This window comes from Equus caballus, chromosome 31 (genome assembly GCF_041296265.1).
Source record: "Equus caballus isolate H_3958 breed thoroughbred chromosome 31, TB-T2T, whole genome shotgun sequence".
NCBI lineage: Eukaryota > Metazoa > Chordata > Mammalia > Perissodactyla > Equidae > Equus > Equus caballus.
Genome location: NC_091714.1, coordinates 2961694 through 2980599, shown reverse-complemented (window position 1 = coordinate 2980599; position 18906 = coordinate 2961694). Strand labels below are relative to the sequence as shown.

Genomic DNA, 18906 nt, shown 5'->3' with positions numbered 1-18906 from the left:
TAGCTTCCTAACTGACCTTTCTTGTTTCACCCTCGTGCTGACTGCGTCTTCTCTGCCCAGCAGCCAGAGGGAGCCTTTTAAAATTGTCATATCCTGTCCTTCCTCTGTGGGCTCCATCCTAGGTTGAACATTGACTCCCTCCCAGAATTCACGTCCTTCCCAGCACCTCAGAATGTGACCCTCTTTGGAAACAGACTGGCTGCAGATGTAATTAGTTAAGATGAGGTCATACTGGACTGGGTGGGCCTATGATGCAATATGACCGGTGTCCCTAAAAGAAGAAGAGAAGAGACACACAGACACAGAGGAAAATGCCATACAGAGGGAAGACAGCTGCGTGATGTCAGAGGCAGAGGCTGGAGTGATGCAGCTACAAGCCAGGGAACATCCAGCACTGCCAGTGACACCAGAAGCTGGAAGAGGCACGAAGGATCCTGCCCTGCAGCCTTCAGAGGGAGTGTGGTCCTGCCGACGCCTTGACTTTGGACTTCTAGCCTCCAGAACTGCGAGAGGATATGGTCCTGCAGTTTTAGCCACCCCAGATTGTGGTACTTGGTTACAGCACCACAGGAAGCTAATACAGTTCCCATCTTGCTCAGAATAAACTCCATACTCTTACCTTGGGCTGTAGGCCCTCCCTGATCTGGTCTGGCTCCTCTCTGGCTTCATGTCTGACCATCTCCCCCCAACGCTGTGCAACCTTTGACTATTGGTGGCTCCCCTTTATCTGACTGGGCACCTGCTGATTCTGCCCTCACCTCCTCAGCAGAGAAGCTGGTACTTCCGCTCACCGCAGAAGAGCTGCTTCTCTTCCACAGGAGTATCGGTCCTGACACCCCATCCCGTTTCATCCTCACCCTGCTCTCCCGCCGATGACTTAGTATGTTACTCGTTTAGAACAGAAATGTCTTGAGAGCAAAATTTTGCTGTTGCATTCACTGCTGCACTGAGCATGCCCAGAACAATGCTGAGCACTTGGCCACTGCTTCACAAATACTGGTTGAATGAATGGACACATACAGTCGAATTTGCCTGCTAGATCATTTCCTTGCGTGACAAGAATTGTTCAGGGCAAAATGAGCCCGCCTGGGATTGGTCAAGGTCAAGAATGGAAGTTAAAGGGACAGGATTAAGTCTCAGGAAAGGCGGCTGGGACAGCAGAGATCAGAATGCCTTCTTCAAAACTCTGCCTGGAGCAGAGCGACGGGATGCTGGGTGGGAGAGCGGGGTGGAAGGCATAGGAGAGAGTATCAGAGGGGGCGGGCCGAAAGGACCTTCAAAATGATGGCCCTGGGAGTCCTCACCATACTCGGAATGTTGAATGAGGCCCACAGCTCTATACTGAATGCAAACATTCCCAAATTGGCTTTTTTTTTAAAGGACATTCTGCTGGCCTCAGAATTTCATCACTGGGCTCCATGGTCATTGCATGTGTACTGCACACTGGTGCCCATGGGTGCAATCACGAGGTTGTCCAGGTGGGTCCTCGTGGATCTCGTGGTCCTAGTTTACTGCCACTGAGCACCTTCCAGGGCAATAGTCGGAGAGGAAGAAATAGAAAACCCGCACTGCCAGAGGTTGGAGGGGAAGAGCTATTCTCTAATTACGGAATTCTTCATACTATATGAAAATATCCTAAGGGTAAATGTAGATGCAACCGCGTAGATGAATGATTTGCTTTTGGATTCCTGGGTTAAAGGCTTTACCTTCCAAAGCAGCCTGGTAGGAAGACTTTGTAGTTGTTTTGTTTTATTTTTGTAAGGAAATCAGAGAAGAGGCAAAGGAGGGTCTCATTGAGAGTCAGATTTATGTGCTGTCATAAGAGAAATAATGCACAGGACACCGAGCCAGGGCTGGGAACATTCACTATAGGGGTGGGAGCAGCACCGTAGGAATCCCAGGCGACCCTGACCAGAGGGTCTTTTCACCTTCGTTGGAGGAGAGGACGGACTCTTCTCTGCCCGCATGTTTGTTAGGGTGACCGTGGCCGCCCCCGCCCGCCAGGGGGCGCCGTGTAACCGTCATCGCCCCCCAACTTCCTGCAGTGGGACTGGTGGCATGCCGCCCGCTGGGTGGGGAGTGTGGTCGGCCTGGAAAAGCGAAGACCACACGGTTCCACACACTCTTTCTCCTCCTCCCCCTGCCCCCTGGACATGTGGTTTTTTTCCGGATCTCTTGCCCCTCTCAGGGTGCTGAACCTAGAAGACGAAAGAACAAAGAGGAGAGAGAAGAAAATTGCCTGATTGCTGCTCCCGATTCAGACATCTTCCAGCCGTGTCATCTGCCCCCTTTTCACCCTCACACTTGGGAGGGGACAGATAAGAGACAGACTGTTATTACGGGAAGAGCTGTAAGAGCCATTGTGACCAAAGGGCAGAACGCTCTGGAACACGTTGGAAGGGCACCTGATCCAGGCAGGTTGCTGCTTGCAAGGAGCAGGGCAGTTTTCAAGAGATCTCCCAGGAGAAGTGCCATCTAAGCTGCACTGGGGGCACTAAATCAGTTAGCCAGGCCAGCAGGAGGAGGAAAGGAAATTTAACACAGCTAGCAGTAACTGCAAAGATGCAGGGATGTGAGAGAAATTTACATTTATATTTTTGGCAAAATACTACAGGGGTGGGGGCGAGGATGAGACTGGCCACAACGGCGGAGGGTCCTGTGTGCCAGAGAAAGCATTCTGATTCCCTCCTGAAAGAAAGTGGCAACTCTGGGTGGATTGTGAGGAAGGGAAATGTGTCATTCTGACACCCAGAAAGATTTCTCATCGGGTTATGAATCAACAGAAACCACAGGAGAGAAGGGGTTTGGAAGATTTCCAAAAAGCAAAATCAGCAGGGCTCAGGCCTCTGGTGGGAGGTGGCAGCTGGGGTGTGGAGGAGTCAGGGAGGACCGGGCTGGGGCAGCTGGAGGGATATTTGCGAGTGGCTCTTTATGGGAGAGTGATGTTGAAGGGAGAGAAGGCCACTGTCAACAGGCTGCTGAGTGAGAGGTGGGACCCAGATCCCAGGGAAATCGACATTAGGATGCCAGCAGGACTGCATGGGGCTGAGAAGGGGGTGGAGAATTCCAGAGAGGGCAGGGTGGAGGCAGATGGAGGCTGGGGGTGTGCAGGGGACCAGGGTAGGACGTAGAAAGGCTCACTGTTGATGTCCCGGGAATGGCTGAGGCTGGAGACCAGGACACAAGAGGACACGAATCGTCAAGGTGTTGCTGCCAGGGGCTCCAGGCAGAGCAGGGCACTGGGTGACCCACTTAGGGTTGGAGTTTCACCAAGCTGTTGGGCTAAAAGTTGGTGGAACTCTTATTACTTGTATGTTGTTTCATGGGATCCAAGGGGCAACGGAATCCTGCCACGTCACGTGTCGTGAGCTGCCATGATTAATGACAATAATAATAATAAGGAATATCTTTAATCCTGAGAACTCTTCAAAAAAATTTCCCACTTTGTAAAAATGTACTTTACATGCCACGAACCAGTTAAGCAAGCATACTGCAGCAAGAGCAGAGAAAACGTGCTTTAAAATCAGTGCTCCGTTAGACTCATGCAGTGGCTGCACATTCAAACCGCGAGGGGGTGCTTTTTAAAAATGCTGATGCTCAGGCTCCACCTCAGACCAGCTGAAGCAGGACCCCTGGGCTGGAGCCCAGGCATCTGAGGAGGGCAGGGAACCCCTGGGTCAGAGATCAGGGAAGAAAAGCCCAATGCCCCAGAGTCTTGAGGATGAAATCGAGGTAAGGCATGTGGAAGGTTTGCAGGCGGTCAAGGGCTCAGAGCGCAATGATCCTGGGGAGGGGCCACCATGCCCCCTGGGCTGGGGGGCTCTCCTGCAATGCACAGCTCCTAAGTGCTTACAAGACGCTCACCCCTCTGTGGCTTGCTTGCCCAGGATGAGCAGCAGAGTGTCTGGAGGCCAGGAGTCATGAGTGATGAACGCAGAAGGCCAGGAACAATGCATGTATCCAGTCTGGTCTGCATGCGAAAGCTCACCGCACTACAGCATGTCTACACAAATAATCCATAACCAACCTATAAATCAAAATTGGGGTGAGTTTATAATGAGCCAGATCATATAGTCCAGGAGCGTCCTTTCAGAAAGTAATGGAGCACTCCCAAGAAGTGGGGTGCACAGAGTGGTTATATACCATCAAACAGCGTGGATCACATATGATTGGAATGTCCCTTTCACAACAGTCATGAGATTGCCTGACTGGCACAGTAATTCACACCACAGGCAGCAGGTGGGTGGTCTTGAGCTGGGTGGGCACAGAAGAGGAGCCATCAATTGCTAGCCCAGGGAGAGACGCTTATCCTCAAGGAAGCTTACGTCTGTCTTTATCTTAAGGGCATTGTTCTTGTCTTTGGGACAAAAGAAATACTGAAAGCAGGTATACAATGCACGCTCCAGGCCACATCAGGCCCTTTTGGAAAAAATAAGGTCAGGCCAAATTAGTTTTACGCCAAATGGCTTCCTCATGTAGGAGAGGAAGAACGTTTCCTCTACCTTCTGGCTGGGCTACGAATTAAATTGACACGAGATAGAATAACAGGAGGAAAATCAAAGAAGTTTAATAACGTGTATACATGGGAGAAGCCCAGGAATTCTGAGCAAGTCACCAAAATGGCTGAGCTGCCAGCTTAAATATCATCTTCAGCTACAGAAAAAGGAGGATGTTGGGCTAGTGGTTTGTGGCTTCAAAGGGGAACAAGGCAACCCACATGGAAATAGAAAAGCAAATGTTTGGTAGACAGAACTTCTATAACAGTGGGCTTAGCAAGGACCCTCCCAGTCTATGATACCCAGAGCTATCTATGGCGATGGCCTGTCCTGGGGACAGGTCTTTTGTCTTAAATTCGTTTAGGCAGTTAGGGGGAAGGTCAAAGTTTCTTTCGGGGTCTTTTGTTTTATCAAGGCAAAGAGACACATTTTGGGGTGGCCAGTTTTGATCCCCCACACTCATATACTCCAATATGTCCTATTGCTTGCCATTTATTTATCAAGCACATGTGGACGGAGACACAAAGTTTAGCTGAGATAAAGCAGTAGTTGCATCCTTTGTATTTAGATTAATATTTCATATACTTAATACTGATCTTTGAAAGAGAAAACCAGGAAGCTTGGGCCCAGTGAGCTGGAGAAGAAGTAGTTTCATGAAGCAGTAGGAGTGCTTAGAGAAGCAGGAGATGGGGAAAGACACACAGACCGTGGGCCCCGAGGAGAGGCCGGGAGAGGGGTTATATGGCCAGGGAAGAAGGGAGGGCAGTGCTATGCTGAAAGAGAATTCTAGAGGGAGCTGGAGTTGGCCCCAGCTGGTGTAGATGCTGGGTTTGAGTTGCGACTAGAAAGGAACTCAGGAGGAAAAGTAATCCCTTTTTTAATTTGGACATGAACCTGAAAAAGATTGTCAAATACCTGAGTGCTTTTTAACTCTCTCATTTTATATTACTTATTTTGTTATCGTCTCTCTCACTAGTTAAATGGTATGTGTATTTTCACTCACTCACTGAATTAACCCAGGTTGGAGGAGACCCTAATCCAGTCTGTGTTAGTCTTAGGGTCAAGGTTAGGGTTAGGGTCTCCGAAGGCCTTCAGGCTTTGGAGTAGAAGATTCTAGTCTCCTGGAGGGTGTGGCAGAAAGTGGCTAAACCTACCTCATTGGAGAGCCACCCCCTGGGCCTCACCAGCTCACCTGGCCCAACCTGTTTCCAGAACCACATTCCAGCTGCAGGGCCCTCAGCCTCGATCAAGGATCACAATGTCCAAACTGCCATAAAACATACAAAAACACCCATCAAAGATGGTGTCTGCTGTGCTTGTCCACGTTCTTTGGTTAGGGACCCACACGAAAACTCCTTTACATTTTAGTACCTAGAAAATTAATCTGTTTTAAAACACTGGCAAGCCTCCTTTTGTCAAATAATGACTATTGTATCATCTGTATTTTCTTGTGTTCAGTGCTCGTAAACTTAGGACTCATTTTAGTAAATTATAGTAAGTATATATATATACCAGCTCTAAGCCTAGATTCTTGACACATTCCCTGTCTCTTTATTATACTCTTTGAACTTGAAATAACTTATTTCTATATTTAGCAGTTTTCTTTTAGATATACCTTTAATTTGGGGGAAGTTTTTAATAACATATTGTGACATACATTCCTACATTGTCTACTTTTAGATCTTGCCCTCGTTGCTTACTCTGAGCAAGTCATGAAAGAATGTGTTTGCGGCTCAGCCCTGGGAGCTGGGCCAAGAGATTTACGAGCGTTGGATCAAATCCAACTGAGGTTTTGTAAGAACTCCACTGAGGGTTAGGATTCACGAAAAAACTCTGTATTTAACCTTCATCTTAGGGGATGGTCATTCTTCCTGCTCCATTGCACAGTTTTGACAGTGTTCTATGATAGCACATTGCCCTAATGATTTCAATGAAGTAGGAATATTCCCATTTTACAAATGGAGTACTGAGAACAAGATTAAATAATTTACTTTCTGCTGCAATTCAGTGTTCCCAACACGCACGCAATACTGACGCTATCAAGGGGACGAACCACTCATCCTTCACCCACTGACAGGCAGAGACAAGAGCCTGAGGATTTTTTCTCTAGGCCTTGCACCAGGGTACTCGGGCGCAGTCACAGATTCTCCTCATCAATGAGTTCAAAGGATAAAGAGAAAAGAAAAGGCCCTAATGCCATAGGCAGTCTTCCAGAGAAAGCCAGGAGGACCAACCTAGCAGCTGGAGGGTGTGCACAGCAGATGGGAAAGTGCTGTTCATCCGAGAGCATCCGACAGCACCAGCCAACCAAACAGCCAGACAGCCCGCATGCCCTGTGGCGAGCTTGGCTTGAAAACCTCCAGTCATGCGCGGAGGCTTGGGCTCCTGGCAAAAGCATCGTCTGGCGCATTTTCCCGAGGGTGCCCACAGCAGCAAAACAAGATAGTGTGCTCATCCATCTGATCTGAATTCTGCAGATCCTTGAGCCTCAAGCGAGGTCTTGCAAACCGGTGAGATGTCTGCTTCGGGAACACTCGGAGATGCAGCCCTGTTCCGCATCACCTCTTTCACAGAAATGGGCTTTGCTCCCTGCAGTTGGGAGAAGCTGGACCTTTGGGCCTGGGGTTCAAGACCAGGCCTCTCTGCTCACATTCTCCTCATTTTCTGGTGTCTGATGGATCATCAGAGAGATCCCTACAGGCAGAGTATTCTCGGTACCAGCACCCAGGCTCAGGAGGAACTGAGCACTCCTAGAAACAGTACTGAGTGGCTAACCTTTGCCTTTTAAGCTGAGTCAGCTCAGTGCACATGTCCCTCAAATGCTCAACAGCGATCTGCTCCATGCACGAGGTCATGCCCAAGGTCAACAATTGCTGAGGGTGCCTCCCAGGCTTCCAAAAATAATAAATAAAACAAAATCAAACTTAAGACTACAGGCGCTCCACTCTGCCCCTCGGCTCTGACCTGGGGGCATGATTTAAACACATCCGTATAGGGATCTCTCCAGGGTCATGTACAGGCTTCCTGACTCTACTCTCCTCTCAGCTTGTGGGTCCTTTCCCACTGGACCTCAGTGCCATCCATGTCTTGGGAGATGAGCCTGGTGGGGTCAGGAGAGTCTGGTCCGGTATCTCCAGGATAATCCTCAAGGGCCCCCCAAAATGTATGAGGGGGTTCCTGAGTACATTAGGGCATCTCTCATTCAAATGCTCTGAGCTGGGTGTGTAACCAAAGATCAGTTCCAAAGCAGGCTGTCTTAGACCCAATTGGTGTCCAGGAGACCCACATGGTTTATTTACAGGATCCTAACCCTGCAGGTTGGAGGGGACGCTGCATGTCACCGGCTCCTCGTTGAGACCCATACAAATCCTTGCTGAGCTTTGATTCTCTATGAAACAACCCAAGCTCCACACTGTGGGAAATGTAAAGATGGTCAGGTATCTTGCCAACAAATGCGACATGAGTTGGCCTGCCATAAAGGGCCAGAAACGAGAAAACAGAGTTGAGAGCTTTAGAGAACGTCGGTCCTAGCTCTGTTGAGAAGATTGTGGAGGGCTTCCAGAAGTTACGGCATTTCACTTGTGCCCGGGAGTCAATGCCATTCTGTTTGGGAGGATGACTGCGATTTGGATAGAGACGCAAGAGCAGCTCGAGTGAAGGGCCCATGAGGAAAGAACCAGGTGCTTCAGAGAAATATTGGATGGTTAAGTTTGGCTGACATGGACCTTAGGCAAAAGAGGAGGCTGGAACTAAGTCACAAAGGGCCTGGAAAGTCATGGTCAGGATGCAGACTGTGATTTTGAGACAGGAGGGAACCCTCAAAGGGGCTGAGCTTCAGGACGGAGTGGTCAGTCCTGTGTGGAGGGACTGGTGCCCTGTAGGGAGGATGGAAGTTAGGAAACGGTGAGGTTGGGGAGGGGGTGGAGTAAGGTGGCGGTTCCAAGGATGGACCAGAGGAGACGGGTCAGAGGATCTGAGGAGGAATGCCGGACCTATCCCTGACCCCATGGGTGGTGGAGGGAGAAGGTGCTGAAGGAGAGTTGAGCCTGGGTGATGGGAAGCAGAGTCCCACTGGCCACAGGAGCTGGGGGGGTCAGGGCGAAATCCTAACAGGGGGCAAGTGACACTGGAGAGGCCACAAACACGATCACTCACAGCAGGTGGAATTTCATATTTAATTGATCAACGTCTGTCTCCTCACTTGGCTGACAACTGTCTGCGTGGAGAAAGGACCGTGTCCATCTTTGCTCATCACTCCATCTCCAGCATCACGGGGGCCCAGCTAGCACTGAGTGAGTGAATGAATGAATGAGTGAATGAAGGGGCCAGGGTTTGACTGGTGTTTCGTGGAGAGGCCGAGATGGGTTAACAATTCTTTGAATTCTTGATACATTTTCTTCCCTCAACAAACATTCATTTAGTGCCTGCTGGTGTTACAGCCTAGACATTGGAAAGCTTAAGGTCAAGTAGGGGGAGAGGCTCATCCGAAAAATAAATATAATAAATGTATGTTACATAGGCTAGGAGAACAGCCCATATGCCCTGGTGACATCGAGCTCCATTAAGCTTGAAGAATTGGTGTTGGGGGGCAGGAAGGCATTCAAGGTGGAGGAAGCGTGTGAGGGGAGGTCAGGAGGGAAGAGGGAACTTGAGGGGAGCATGGTGGCCCCCTGGACGACCCTGGACCAGACTAAAGAACTCGCCTCGTTGGAAAGGAGGGGCCACGGAGGGGTTTGCTTTAGGATTGGAGGAGGGCAGACTGTGGTGGGGGGCTGTCCACAGATGAGAGAGAAGTGTGGAAGATGTGTGGGGGCACGCTCACAGGACATGTAGAAAGAAGCCTGGGAGAAGAGCAGAGACTGAGGAGGGAAGGGGGGTAGGAGGCATCTTGGAGTGAGAGGAAAGGAGAAAAAACAATCTAGGGGAGAGAATAAGAGGGCACAGGATGTCACAGAAAGAAAAGAAGCACTCGATGGAGGCAGGGGACCGCATCGCCACGTTCCCAGCCTTCAAAGAAGATAAGGAATGGAAAAGCCCGCTGTCGGATGTAGGTACTGATGGCAAGACGGGCACATAACACGTAACAAGTACGCCCTATGTCCAGTTCTATCATCTCATTAGTCTTACATGTTATATCTTATTTGAAATTACTTTTGAAGCCTTCCGGTGGTCTATGACATGCTAGATCACTTATTTGTGACTTGTGTGTGTGACCTATATGAGTATTTAGAATGAAACTATTTGGACAGGAGGTAAGTCCACAATATAATTGCATTTATTTAGAAACTCACATTCTCTACATTTTAAGACGTGACGAACCCTAGTCTGGCTTTGTCACTTACAGACTCTGGGGGGTAGTCAGCTGACCTGCCTGGACATCAGTTTACCCATTTGTAAAATTATGGTGTTGGGCTGCATTATTTTAAGCAGGCTCCCAATTCTTAAAAACAACCACCATGACAACCACAAAGAAAAGTGTAAGTCATTGTTTCTGTGATCCTAAGCAAGTTCCAATTGGCTGATTGGACCCTAAACTTTTTTCTTTTGTATCTGAAATTAACTGATTCCTTCACGGATACTCTTAATGTCTACTGATGAGATAGTGGACTGAAAATTTGATCGAATTAAAAAAATACATTAAAAAATGAAACCTTTTTCTGTCTTCAGAATGGCCATCCATTGCTGAAATAGTTGTGAAGAATCAACCACAAACTCTGAGGCACCTTCAAACAAGACTCTCTTGCTGCTGCCCTCTGAGTTCACCTCCCATGGGGGGTTGCTTTCACAGTTTTGTCTGTATTTCTCCTTCCTCTGCTGGCTTTGTCTCTTCCATAGCCAGTGGCTGGGCCAGGTTCTTGGACTCCAGATACTCAACAATTCCATACGCCACCATCGTCAGACTCAAGACTCCCAGCAGAATGTAGAGTTTGACATAGATGCACAAAAACGTGCTGTATCCAAACGCAATGACGAACCCCACGGCTTCCCAAAGGCGATAATTGGCAAAGGCAGCCTCCTTGTTCTTCTCAAACAGAACGCCATAAAGGGCTGCAGGGGACAGAATGGGAGGAAGACATTGCCGTGAAACCTCCGACAATGCTTTCAATTATTGCTGAAAATAGTGTAGCTATCCCACTACCCCATTTTCTTGATGAAATCAGGAACTATTCCTTTTTAGAAAACAGAACCATTGCGCACGGTGGATTATAGCAAGTCAAGTGACACTCTCCAGCAGCGAAGAACCATCATATACACAAGAAACGGAGAATTTGTGAAATGTTAGCCCTGGAGGGAAGCTTGGCCCAAGCCCTCACTTTGTAGATGAGAGAAACAAAGCTTGCAGATCTGACTTGTGTAAGAGGAGGCGTGGCCACTCATCAGAGTCCACAAGCGAAGACAAATGGAAAGATCCTATCAGGAAAAGACATTTGTTCTTTCTCTTAGGGAATGTCATCAGAAACATGCACACTAGCTTACGAGATAAGTGATGCCAACCCCAGAATTTTCGGTGACCGCAGCGGAGTAATGGACCTTTGTATGGGACTTTCCCTCCTATCCTGGAGACTTAAGCAAGCGTTGAGCCAGGCAAGGCTGCAGTGTCCGAGTGCTCACACCTGGCCTCGATCAAAGGCCTGAGAACCCTCAGGTGGTTGCCTGAAGGTTTGGGAGAGAGATGACCTGAGTCTGTGTTAGGGGCTGGATTGTGTCCACTCAAAATCCATATGCTGGAGTCCTGACCTCCAGCACCTCAGAATGTGACTGTTTTTGGAGGTGGGGTCTTCAAAGAGGTGATCAAGTTAAATGAAGTCATATGGGTGGGCCCTAACCCAGTGTGACTGTTGTCCTCGTAAGAAGAGATGAGGACACAGACACACACAGAGGGACAACTGCGTGAGGACATAGGGAGAAGAGGGCATCTATACACCAAGCGAGAGGGCTCAGGAGAACCAGCCTTGCCCACACCTGGATCTCAGACTTCCAGCCTCCGTGAGTGAGAGAGAATAAATGTCTGTTGGTTAAGCCACTCTGTTGTGCTTTGTTATGGCAGCCCAGCAAAATAGTACAATCTGATGATGCTTCTAGATGAAAGGAAATGATTTTTTGTTTCCCGTTCACAGCATCGTGAAATTTTTGATATACCTGGGGGAGGACTGGAAGAATCTTCTGGAAGGTTAATAGTTAGGAAGCTGACAGCGTTCAACAGAGACAAGTTGATGCATAGGCACCGTCCTGAGCATCCTGGCCGATGTCTGGGGCCAGCCCCGTCCTGCTCCATTCTCTCCCGCACTGCCCAGGTCCCCACGCCCTCCCCTCTCTGTCGAGGGACTTGCCTTCTCACAAAGAACTTCTTCTTAAGCCACCATCACAGACCCATCGCCTTGTGCTCTCCTTCCTCCCACCGAGGCCCAGGAAGGGGTCCCTGCACAGAGGCCCCACTCGCTCTTGTCCCCTCGGGGATGTTATACCATCAGTTCGAGCCCCTCTCCTGAACCTTCTGATTCTGTTACCTCCTCCCCCGCTTCAGCCCAGAAGCAAACTCGGGGCTTTCTGACGGTCGTGCAAGCCGCATTCAGGCCTCCTTTCCTCTCCTCCCTCCACCGACACCAATGTCTGGTCTATTCTATCCATCCATTCTGACATTTACTAAGTACCTACCATATGGCGACAATCATAGCACCGAGCTCTGTAACCCCAGAGACAGCCGTGATTTCTGCTCTCCAGAAGCTCGTGGCCCATTTGTCAGACTTGGACTCCCGGACATTTGGGTTTTCTCTCCGATCCCACCTGTCTGGCCCATCTGTGCATCTCTTGCCTCATCTCTTGTCACCTCTGGAGTCATCTCTTCCTCATCTCCAGTCTTTCTCTCCTCCAAATTATCCTCCACCCTGTTGCTGCAATAATCTTTCTAAAATGTAACTATGTTGTCACTCCCATGCTGAGAAGTCTCAGTGGACCCCCACCCCGGCTTTGGGGGAAGACCAAGCACCTCATGATGGGGGCAGGTCCCTCCATGATCTGGCCTTGTCCCTCCGGAGCACCACCTGCCACAGTCCAGAGTGCCCCCATTACAGCCCCACGGTCCTTGTGTCTGTGCAGGTGACAGGCCCCACGTGAAGGGCTCTGCCAGGCCTCTCTGGTGACCTCTCCCCCGTGATCCTTCTGTCAAGTTCTCCGTGACTGCCATCTCACCAGCATCCTCAGGGCCTCGCCCTTCTCCCCATAGCACTCAGGCAGGCCTCTCACCCGCTTCCCGCCACTCATTATTTTTTCTCCACCTGTGCTTGACTAGTCTGTGGACTCCACTCTTATCTAGAATGGCTATTCCAACACTATCGAAGGTCAGGAAAAATACTTATTGAGTGACTAAGTGGACCAATGGCTGGAGGGTGACCTCACGAGGTGAGCAGAACACCAACAGGTCAGACACCAAGCCACGTCCTGCAGGGTCAGAGACCCAACACTCCATCTCAAAGTATGAATAAGAAGACGGGGAAACGGCGGGGCAATCCCAAGGAAGAGAGAGCTGCCTTTCCTCTTCTTCCCTTCCTGTTATAACCCAAAAAGCCCACCTGGGGAGGGAGTGGAGGAAATACAGGACGGGCAACCACCTTTGCATGTGAGTAAGATAATGAGTGAACCCAAATGCCAAGTGTGGATCCCCACCACGGGGCAGGATGGACAGATGGCCCTTGCCCCCGGCCCCAGGGGGACCAGACACCATCTGTACCATGGAGCGTTTATTCCCAGGGGCAGCTGAGGTCTGCAGAGTGAGGGAGATTTTCTTAGAACTGTTTCCTACAAGGTGGGTAGTTGTGGGAGGGAGCGCTGACAATGGAACTGTCACAAACACCTTCTTTTTCAGCCTTCATTCTGTCCCTTTCCTTCTCGCCATCCCCTTCTCCCTACAGTTGAAAGGGGAGGGAAGAGGGTTGTAGGAGAGGCCCCACCAGCAATGGGGAGAAAGATGTGGGGTCACAGCAGCAAGGTCCCCTGCAAGTCTGCCCAGGAAATGTCAACGCCCAGGAGACACTTCTTGGCTTTTGGTCACTCAACCACCTGTCTACCATGGGAGGGATTCAGGAGGGTGAGGTCATTGAGCAGATGTAAGAGAGGAGATAAGATACACATTTTAAACAACGTAGGTGTGTTTGGGAAAACAAGAGGCTGTTTGGAACACTCAGAAGGGACCCTTGTTCTCTGAGACTGTAAAGCATCCATCGTAATGAACGTCAATGTGCAAAGAGAATCTAACAGTGAAAATTTGGGGGATTTAGTCAGCTTCAAGGATTATTTTAGACATCTCTTGTCTTTCTTTGGAGGGTGACTCTTAAGATTGGATACAAAAACAAGATACTAGGGAAGAAAATCCGAGTTGAGACACACTGGCCACCCGTGGTCGATTATGTCATGTTCTGTGACAAAGAAGGTCCAACAGCACCCTTAACGGGTTGTGGGGCCAGAGCAAATGCAGCCCAATTTCATGAGCATTCCAGTAATATGGGCAACCCTAATTTTAAACTAATGTTTTTGGTCTACAGGTTGGTGTCTTTCGGGATTTCAAGATGAAATTTAGATTGCGATGATTATAAATCACTGTGCTCCAGGATAAGGGGACTCTCTCCTCGCTCTCTCCTGATCAAGCTCCGGTGGGTTCAAGTCCAGTTCAGCCTCTTAAGTACCCATGGACTCCTGAGCTTTCTGAGTTTTTTCATCAACTTAAACTTTCTAGCCATATATGCCAAAGGAGGAACTTGACATTCTGAGTCTGATGCTAAAATTTGACCCCTACTGGGGAGATACACCAGCAGGGAAGAGAGATCAGGGATGTCTGTTAGCTGGCACTCTTGGGTTCAGGATAACCTCAGTGTGCTTGAGAGGCAGGAGGAGTTCAGATTGGGAGGACCTGGGACCCAGAAGTTGGCTGGAAAGCTGGCTGTGCCTCTGGCTGTGCAATGGAATGAAGAGACTGAAGAAGATGTGTGGCAACTGAACAAGAGGTGGGACCCTTCCTCCTTCCTCCCTCCTAAGCTTAGTTCTGTCCAAACAAAGCTGATCAGAGCCAGGAGAAGGAGCGAGCCAAAGGACCCTGATGTCGGCAGCCAGAATGCCTTTCAAGGAGATGCAGAGAAAGGAGTCAGGGGTGGGAGGGATCCATTTTCCTCATTTGGGCATATGCCTGAGTGACTCAGGACCAGCCTGAAGGAGGAGATGGCAGAGCCGGTCAAGATTAGACACAGGTTTTTGGGGAAATTTCTTATGCTCTGGTTCCTATTTTAACCTAAACATAAAGAAAGCAGCACATTAATTGTGTCAAATTCCAACAGGTAAGGACATGGTGGGCAGAGGAGAAAGACATTCGAAAGAAAAGGAAAGTAGGCTAAAAACAATATTTCAATGATTCTAAAGTTGCTTTCCGTGTACATTAAGATTGAACCAGTACATAATATGGTGCATTGTGGGGGCCAGGTTTCTCTCTGTCAGAGAGAGAAGTCACATGTCCGCAAGGGGCAGCTAGAATGGCCTGTGGTGCTGGACTAGAGTCAGGACATCAGTGTGAACTCATCCTTGTTTACGATATAAACAGAGTGTAGATACAGACACAAATACAGAAACACCAGTACACATACACACCTCTTCTCACTCCCGCCGAGAGGGCCGAGAAACATTACCTCAGTAGCAATGAGCACACCCAGGACTCGAACTTTGGTTTATAACACCATTACCCGATACAATGGACCCAGACTCCTTGGAGAAATGGCTGATTCTAGGTCTAGCAGGGGAGAATTACAAGATGGGCCTGGAATATTTTTTAGTGCCAGAAAATAAGGAAGTACTAAAAAAAAATAGATGGAATATATCAAAGGACGCAGGTGTCAAAGTGAAAGATTCCAACAGCCAAGGCTGGAACAATCAGAGACACAGAACAATTACGGTAGCATTGGACTGTAACTCAGAGGGTACCGTAATCAGGAGCCCATACTGATGTGGATAAATGGTTGAGTAAATAACGAAATAAATTGGAAAGAAGGGGCAAATATTCCTTATAGAAGAATTACACATGATTTATGTCTACGCTCCTCCTCCAGCAGGCGGGGATTAATTACCTCTCCCTTGATGCTTGGCTAGAGTTGGTGATGACTGGCTTCCAAAAAATTGGCTGGGGAACAGAAAGAATAGTAACTGTGCATTGGAGAAGACTGGCAGGTACCAGGTTGGCCAGCGATCAATGAGGTTGACATCCTCAGTGATCAGTCATGTTGCTGTCGTGATATGATGAGATTGGCATTCGACTTTGGGGTCTTCCTCCTCAAAACCCATAAAGCCTGGCCTAATCAGGAGGAAACATCAGACAAACTCGAATTAAGGGACAATCTAGTAAATACCTGACCAGTATTCTTCAAAAGCATCAAGGCCATGAAAAACAAGGGAAAACAAGAAACTGTCACAGACCAGACAACGGACATGTGAAGACCAAACGCAACGGGGCCCTCTGGATGGGATCCTGGAGTGGGGGATGGAGAAACCCGGATAAAGTCTGCAGTTTAGTTCAGTCAGGTCCCAATGTCAATTTCTTGGTTTGGACAAACATACCATGGTTTTGCAAGATGTTAGCACGAGGGCACCCTGAGCGAACGGTATAGGGGGACGCTCTATGCTATATCTCTGAAACTCTGTTGTAAACCTGAAATTATTCCAAAATGAAAAGTTTATTTAGAAAGAGAAAAGCCTCGCTCCCTGCCTGACTTGTCTGCCTCATCGTCCGGGGAAGGCACTGGGTGGAAGCTGACTCCTGTCCTCGGATGAGGGGATGTGGACAAATTGTCGGACAGTCTTATTTGGGCTGGAAAAGACAAGTTAAATGAACAGGGCATGTAAGAGGAGTCAGATCTTCCAAGCCTATCCGCCCAAAAACAGCCCCTTTGACCTCTAACAGGGCCAAAGAATATTTTTAGACCAGACATTGTGAATCATAAACGCAGCGCATTGACTTGTAAGGGTTGCCGTGGCAACAGTACCCATCTTTCATGAACTGTCAGGGTGAATAAACAGATAGGAGTCACTGGCCCCGATCTGCTGCTCCAGAGGCCAAAGGGATTCCTGGAGCCCAGTGGGAAACATCGATCAGCAAGTTGCCCAATTCTGCCCCAGGAAGGAGCTTGCATGGTTCTGTCATCTGGTTTGGTTCTAAGTTGGAGAACTGGAGTGACCAGTTTTTACCTTGAGCCGTTATGATTGAAAAGAAGGCTTAAATTGCACTGAATTGTATGCCATTTCATTAGTTAGGAAAGTATGGGGCTCACGTATTTTCTTAAAAGAGAGGCACCCATTCAAGGAGAATAGGTTTGGAAATCCAACTTGCTATTTAAGAAAACAAAATGAGAGCAAGTTGTTCTGGGGAGGTGGCAAAAGCTATGCAAAATCTCTAGTTTTTTAAAAAATAGAGACTGGACACGGATGTGCCATGTTGCAGGCAAGTTCTATGAGAGCCTGGTGGTGCCAGCCTGCAGGAAACGCAGTTCCTGAAACACCACTCCTGGCAGAGACGATGGCGAGTGTAGACTCCAAAGGAAGTTCTCAAATATATGAAAAGAACAGTTTTCCCCAATGACTTATTTTTCCTTGAAAAAATTTACTTTTTACCTGGACAAAAAGACAGAAATAATTCATTTTAAATTAGCATCCCTTATTCAAGAGATTCTTTATTCAAGCTACTCGTTGGGCTTGAAGGTCTGAGTTATTCACTGGACCTTATGTAACTTTGCACAATCTTGACCAAAGCTTGGCCTGACTGTCTCTTAGGTCCAAGAAAAGAAAAGGAGAGTGAATTAAAGCATTTATTCCTGTATCTCAGGGAGGAAGAAAACCAAGTATATTTATTGCAATCATTTGAAAACCCTGGAGGATTACGGTATGGAGTATTGTGGCTACTTACTCTAGTCCCTTACTTGACTTTTAATGTGTAAATACTTTTTAAAATTCAAGTGAGTTCAGAGACGTCAGCTAACGTTTTAGACAGCAAGAGGCATCTGCACTTGGAGCGTTCAGTAAGATACTGTGTCTTTCACCAATCCACGGGGATACTGAAAGAAATTCTCTCCTGAAGCTCATTGGTAAGACGCCCAGTATTCCGACAGGTAACGTGCCCTGTCGCTGGGTTATAATTTGGGACTGCCAAGAAAAGCTGACGTGAGTTTCTGTTTCTCTCTCCTCCGCTGACTACTGTTGAGCAATATTGCAAGTCTAGCATGGGAATAGTTGTAGTCATTGGTTCCAGGTGTTGACCTTGATCCAAACACACCAGATTCTACCACTGAGCCAAACACATGTTTGTTATCTGGCTCAAACTTCAGGAAAGCCCCCTGCATTACTGAGAAAGGATTGTGAAACCCAAACCTTTAAATCCACCAGCACTAGGTTTGTTCATGATATTTTTTCAGCTGGTCTATAAGCTGTGACAACCCTAAGACCGTAAGGAGGTAGCCATCCCGAAGTTTTGAGTTCACAATGGATGAGGTCATGTACACTTGCTATGCCCAGGTGTGGGGACACCAGCCAGGCCTCTGTCCCTGGAAACATTGGCTTGTGGCTTGTGTGTGGATTGGCCTGACCCAATGTCTAGTCCCCAGGTGTTTCCCAGACAAGGAGGAACCCCAACTCAATTCTCCCAGAAAATTGACAGCTCCCAATCCCCAGTGCAGCCTGCTTGGACGTTATTATAGGAATCTGTAAGCACTTCTGCTCCAGAAGTTGCACATCCATCTCCCCATCTTGACTGAGAGCACCTTGGAGGGGTCTTCGTCCTCGTACACCAGCACCAAGCGTGCAGGGAGCGATCCCACTACTCAGAGATGCTTTTCCAGTGGAAGGCCATGAAGGAACTGCCATTACTAAGAAAGGTAGTCTTCCATCAGGGTGGAAGCTCATCCAGACTCAAGCAGGATAATGCCCATCCCAAGGAGAATCTCTCCGTGAAGAACCGAGGGGTGATTTTTCTCTCTTGCATCATACATGTGAGTAAATGCTCAGAGAAAATACTTCACCTTCAGAGTACAAAGTAGGAGCCCTCTTGGGGCTCCACACTCTCCTGATAGGCCACGTCCCTGCGTCTCCCCAGGTGGCCCCAAGTTGGCAGGTCCTCCACCCGCCATGTGTCCCCCGCACAGCTGGCTGAGGGAGGGAGCCCTAAGCAGGAAGTGCTCTATGCTGGGAACTCACCATTGTTTTGTGTCTGCCAGACGGCGTCGGCCATGCCCCAAAGGCCAGAAAACACGAAGAACATGGCCAGCTGATGAGGGTGTGGTTTCCACAGCAAGAGGGCGATGACACAGGAGACGTGGATGCCCGTGCCTACGAGTGTGCAGAGGGAAATGAGTACCAAGATGGGCCAGCTCTAAGACGAGACATACCA

At 48.6% G+C, this 18906-nt stretch overlaps 1 protein-coding gene across 7 annotated transcripts in view; it reads right to left on the bottom strand.

Moving 5' to 3' along the window:
- Positions 1–1783: 1783 nt before the first annotated feature.
- UNC93A (unc-93 homolog A) overlaps positions 1784–18906 on the bottom strand; it is a 38042-nt gene continuing 20919 nt past the window's right edge. For 2 of the 7 annotated variants that reach the window (XM_070256549.1, XM_070256550.1), the window contains exons 9-10: positions 18714–18845; positions 9750–10544 (exon numbers count right to left, since the gene is read on the bottom strand). In XM_070256549.1, the coding sequence (XP_070112650.1) occupies positions 10279–10544; positions 18714–18845 (398 nt within the window). In that variant the 3' untranslated portion in view covers positions 9750–10278. Of the gene's footprint in view, positions 4028–5635; positions 5764–9749; positions 10545–15608; positions 15826–17164; positions 18386–18713; positions 18846–18906 lie in introns of those variants that run through there. The other 5 variants (XM_014738153.3, XM_005608137.4, XR_011434505.1 and 2 more) reach the window with 4 other exon arrangements.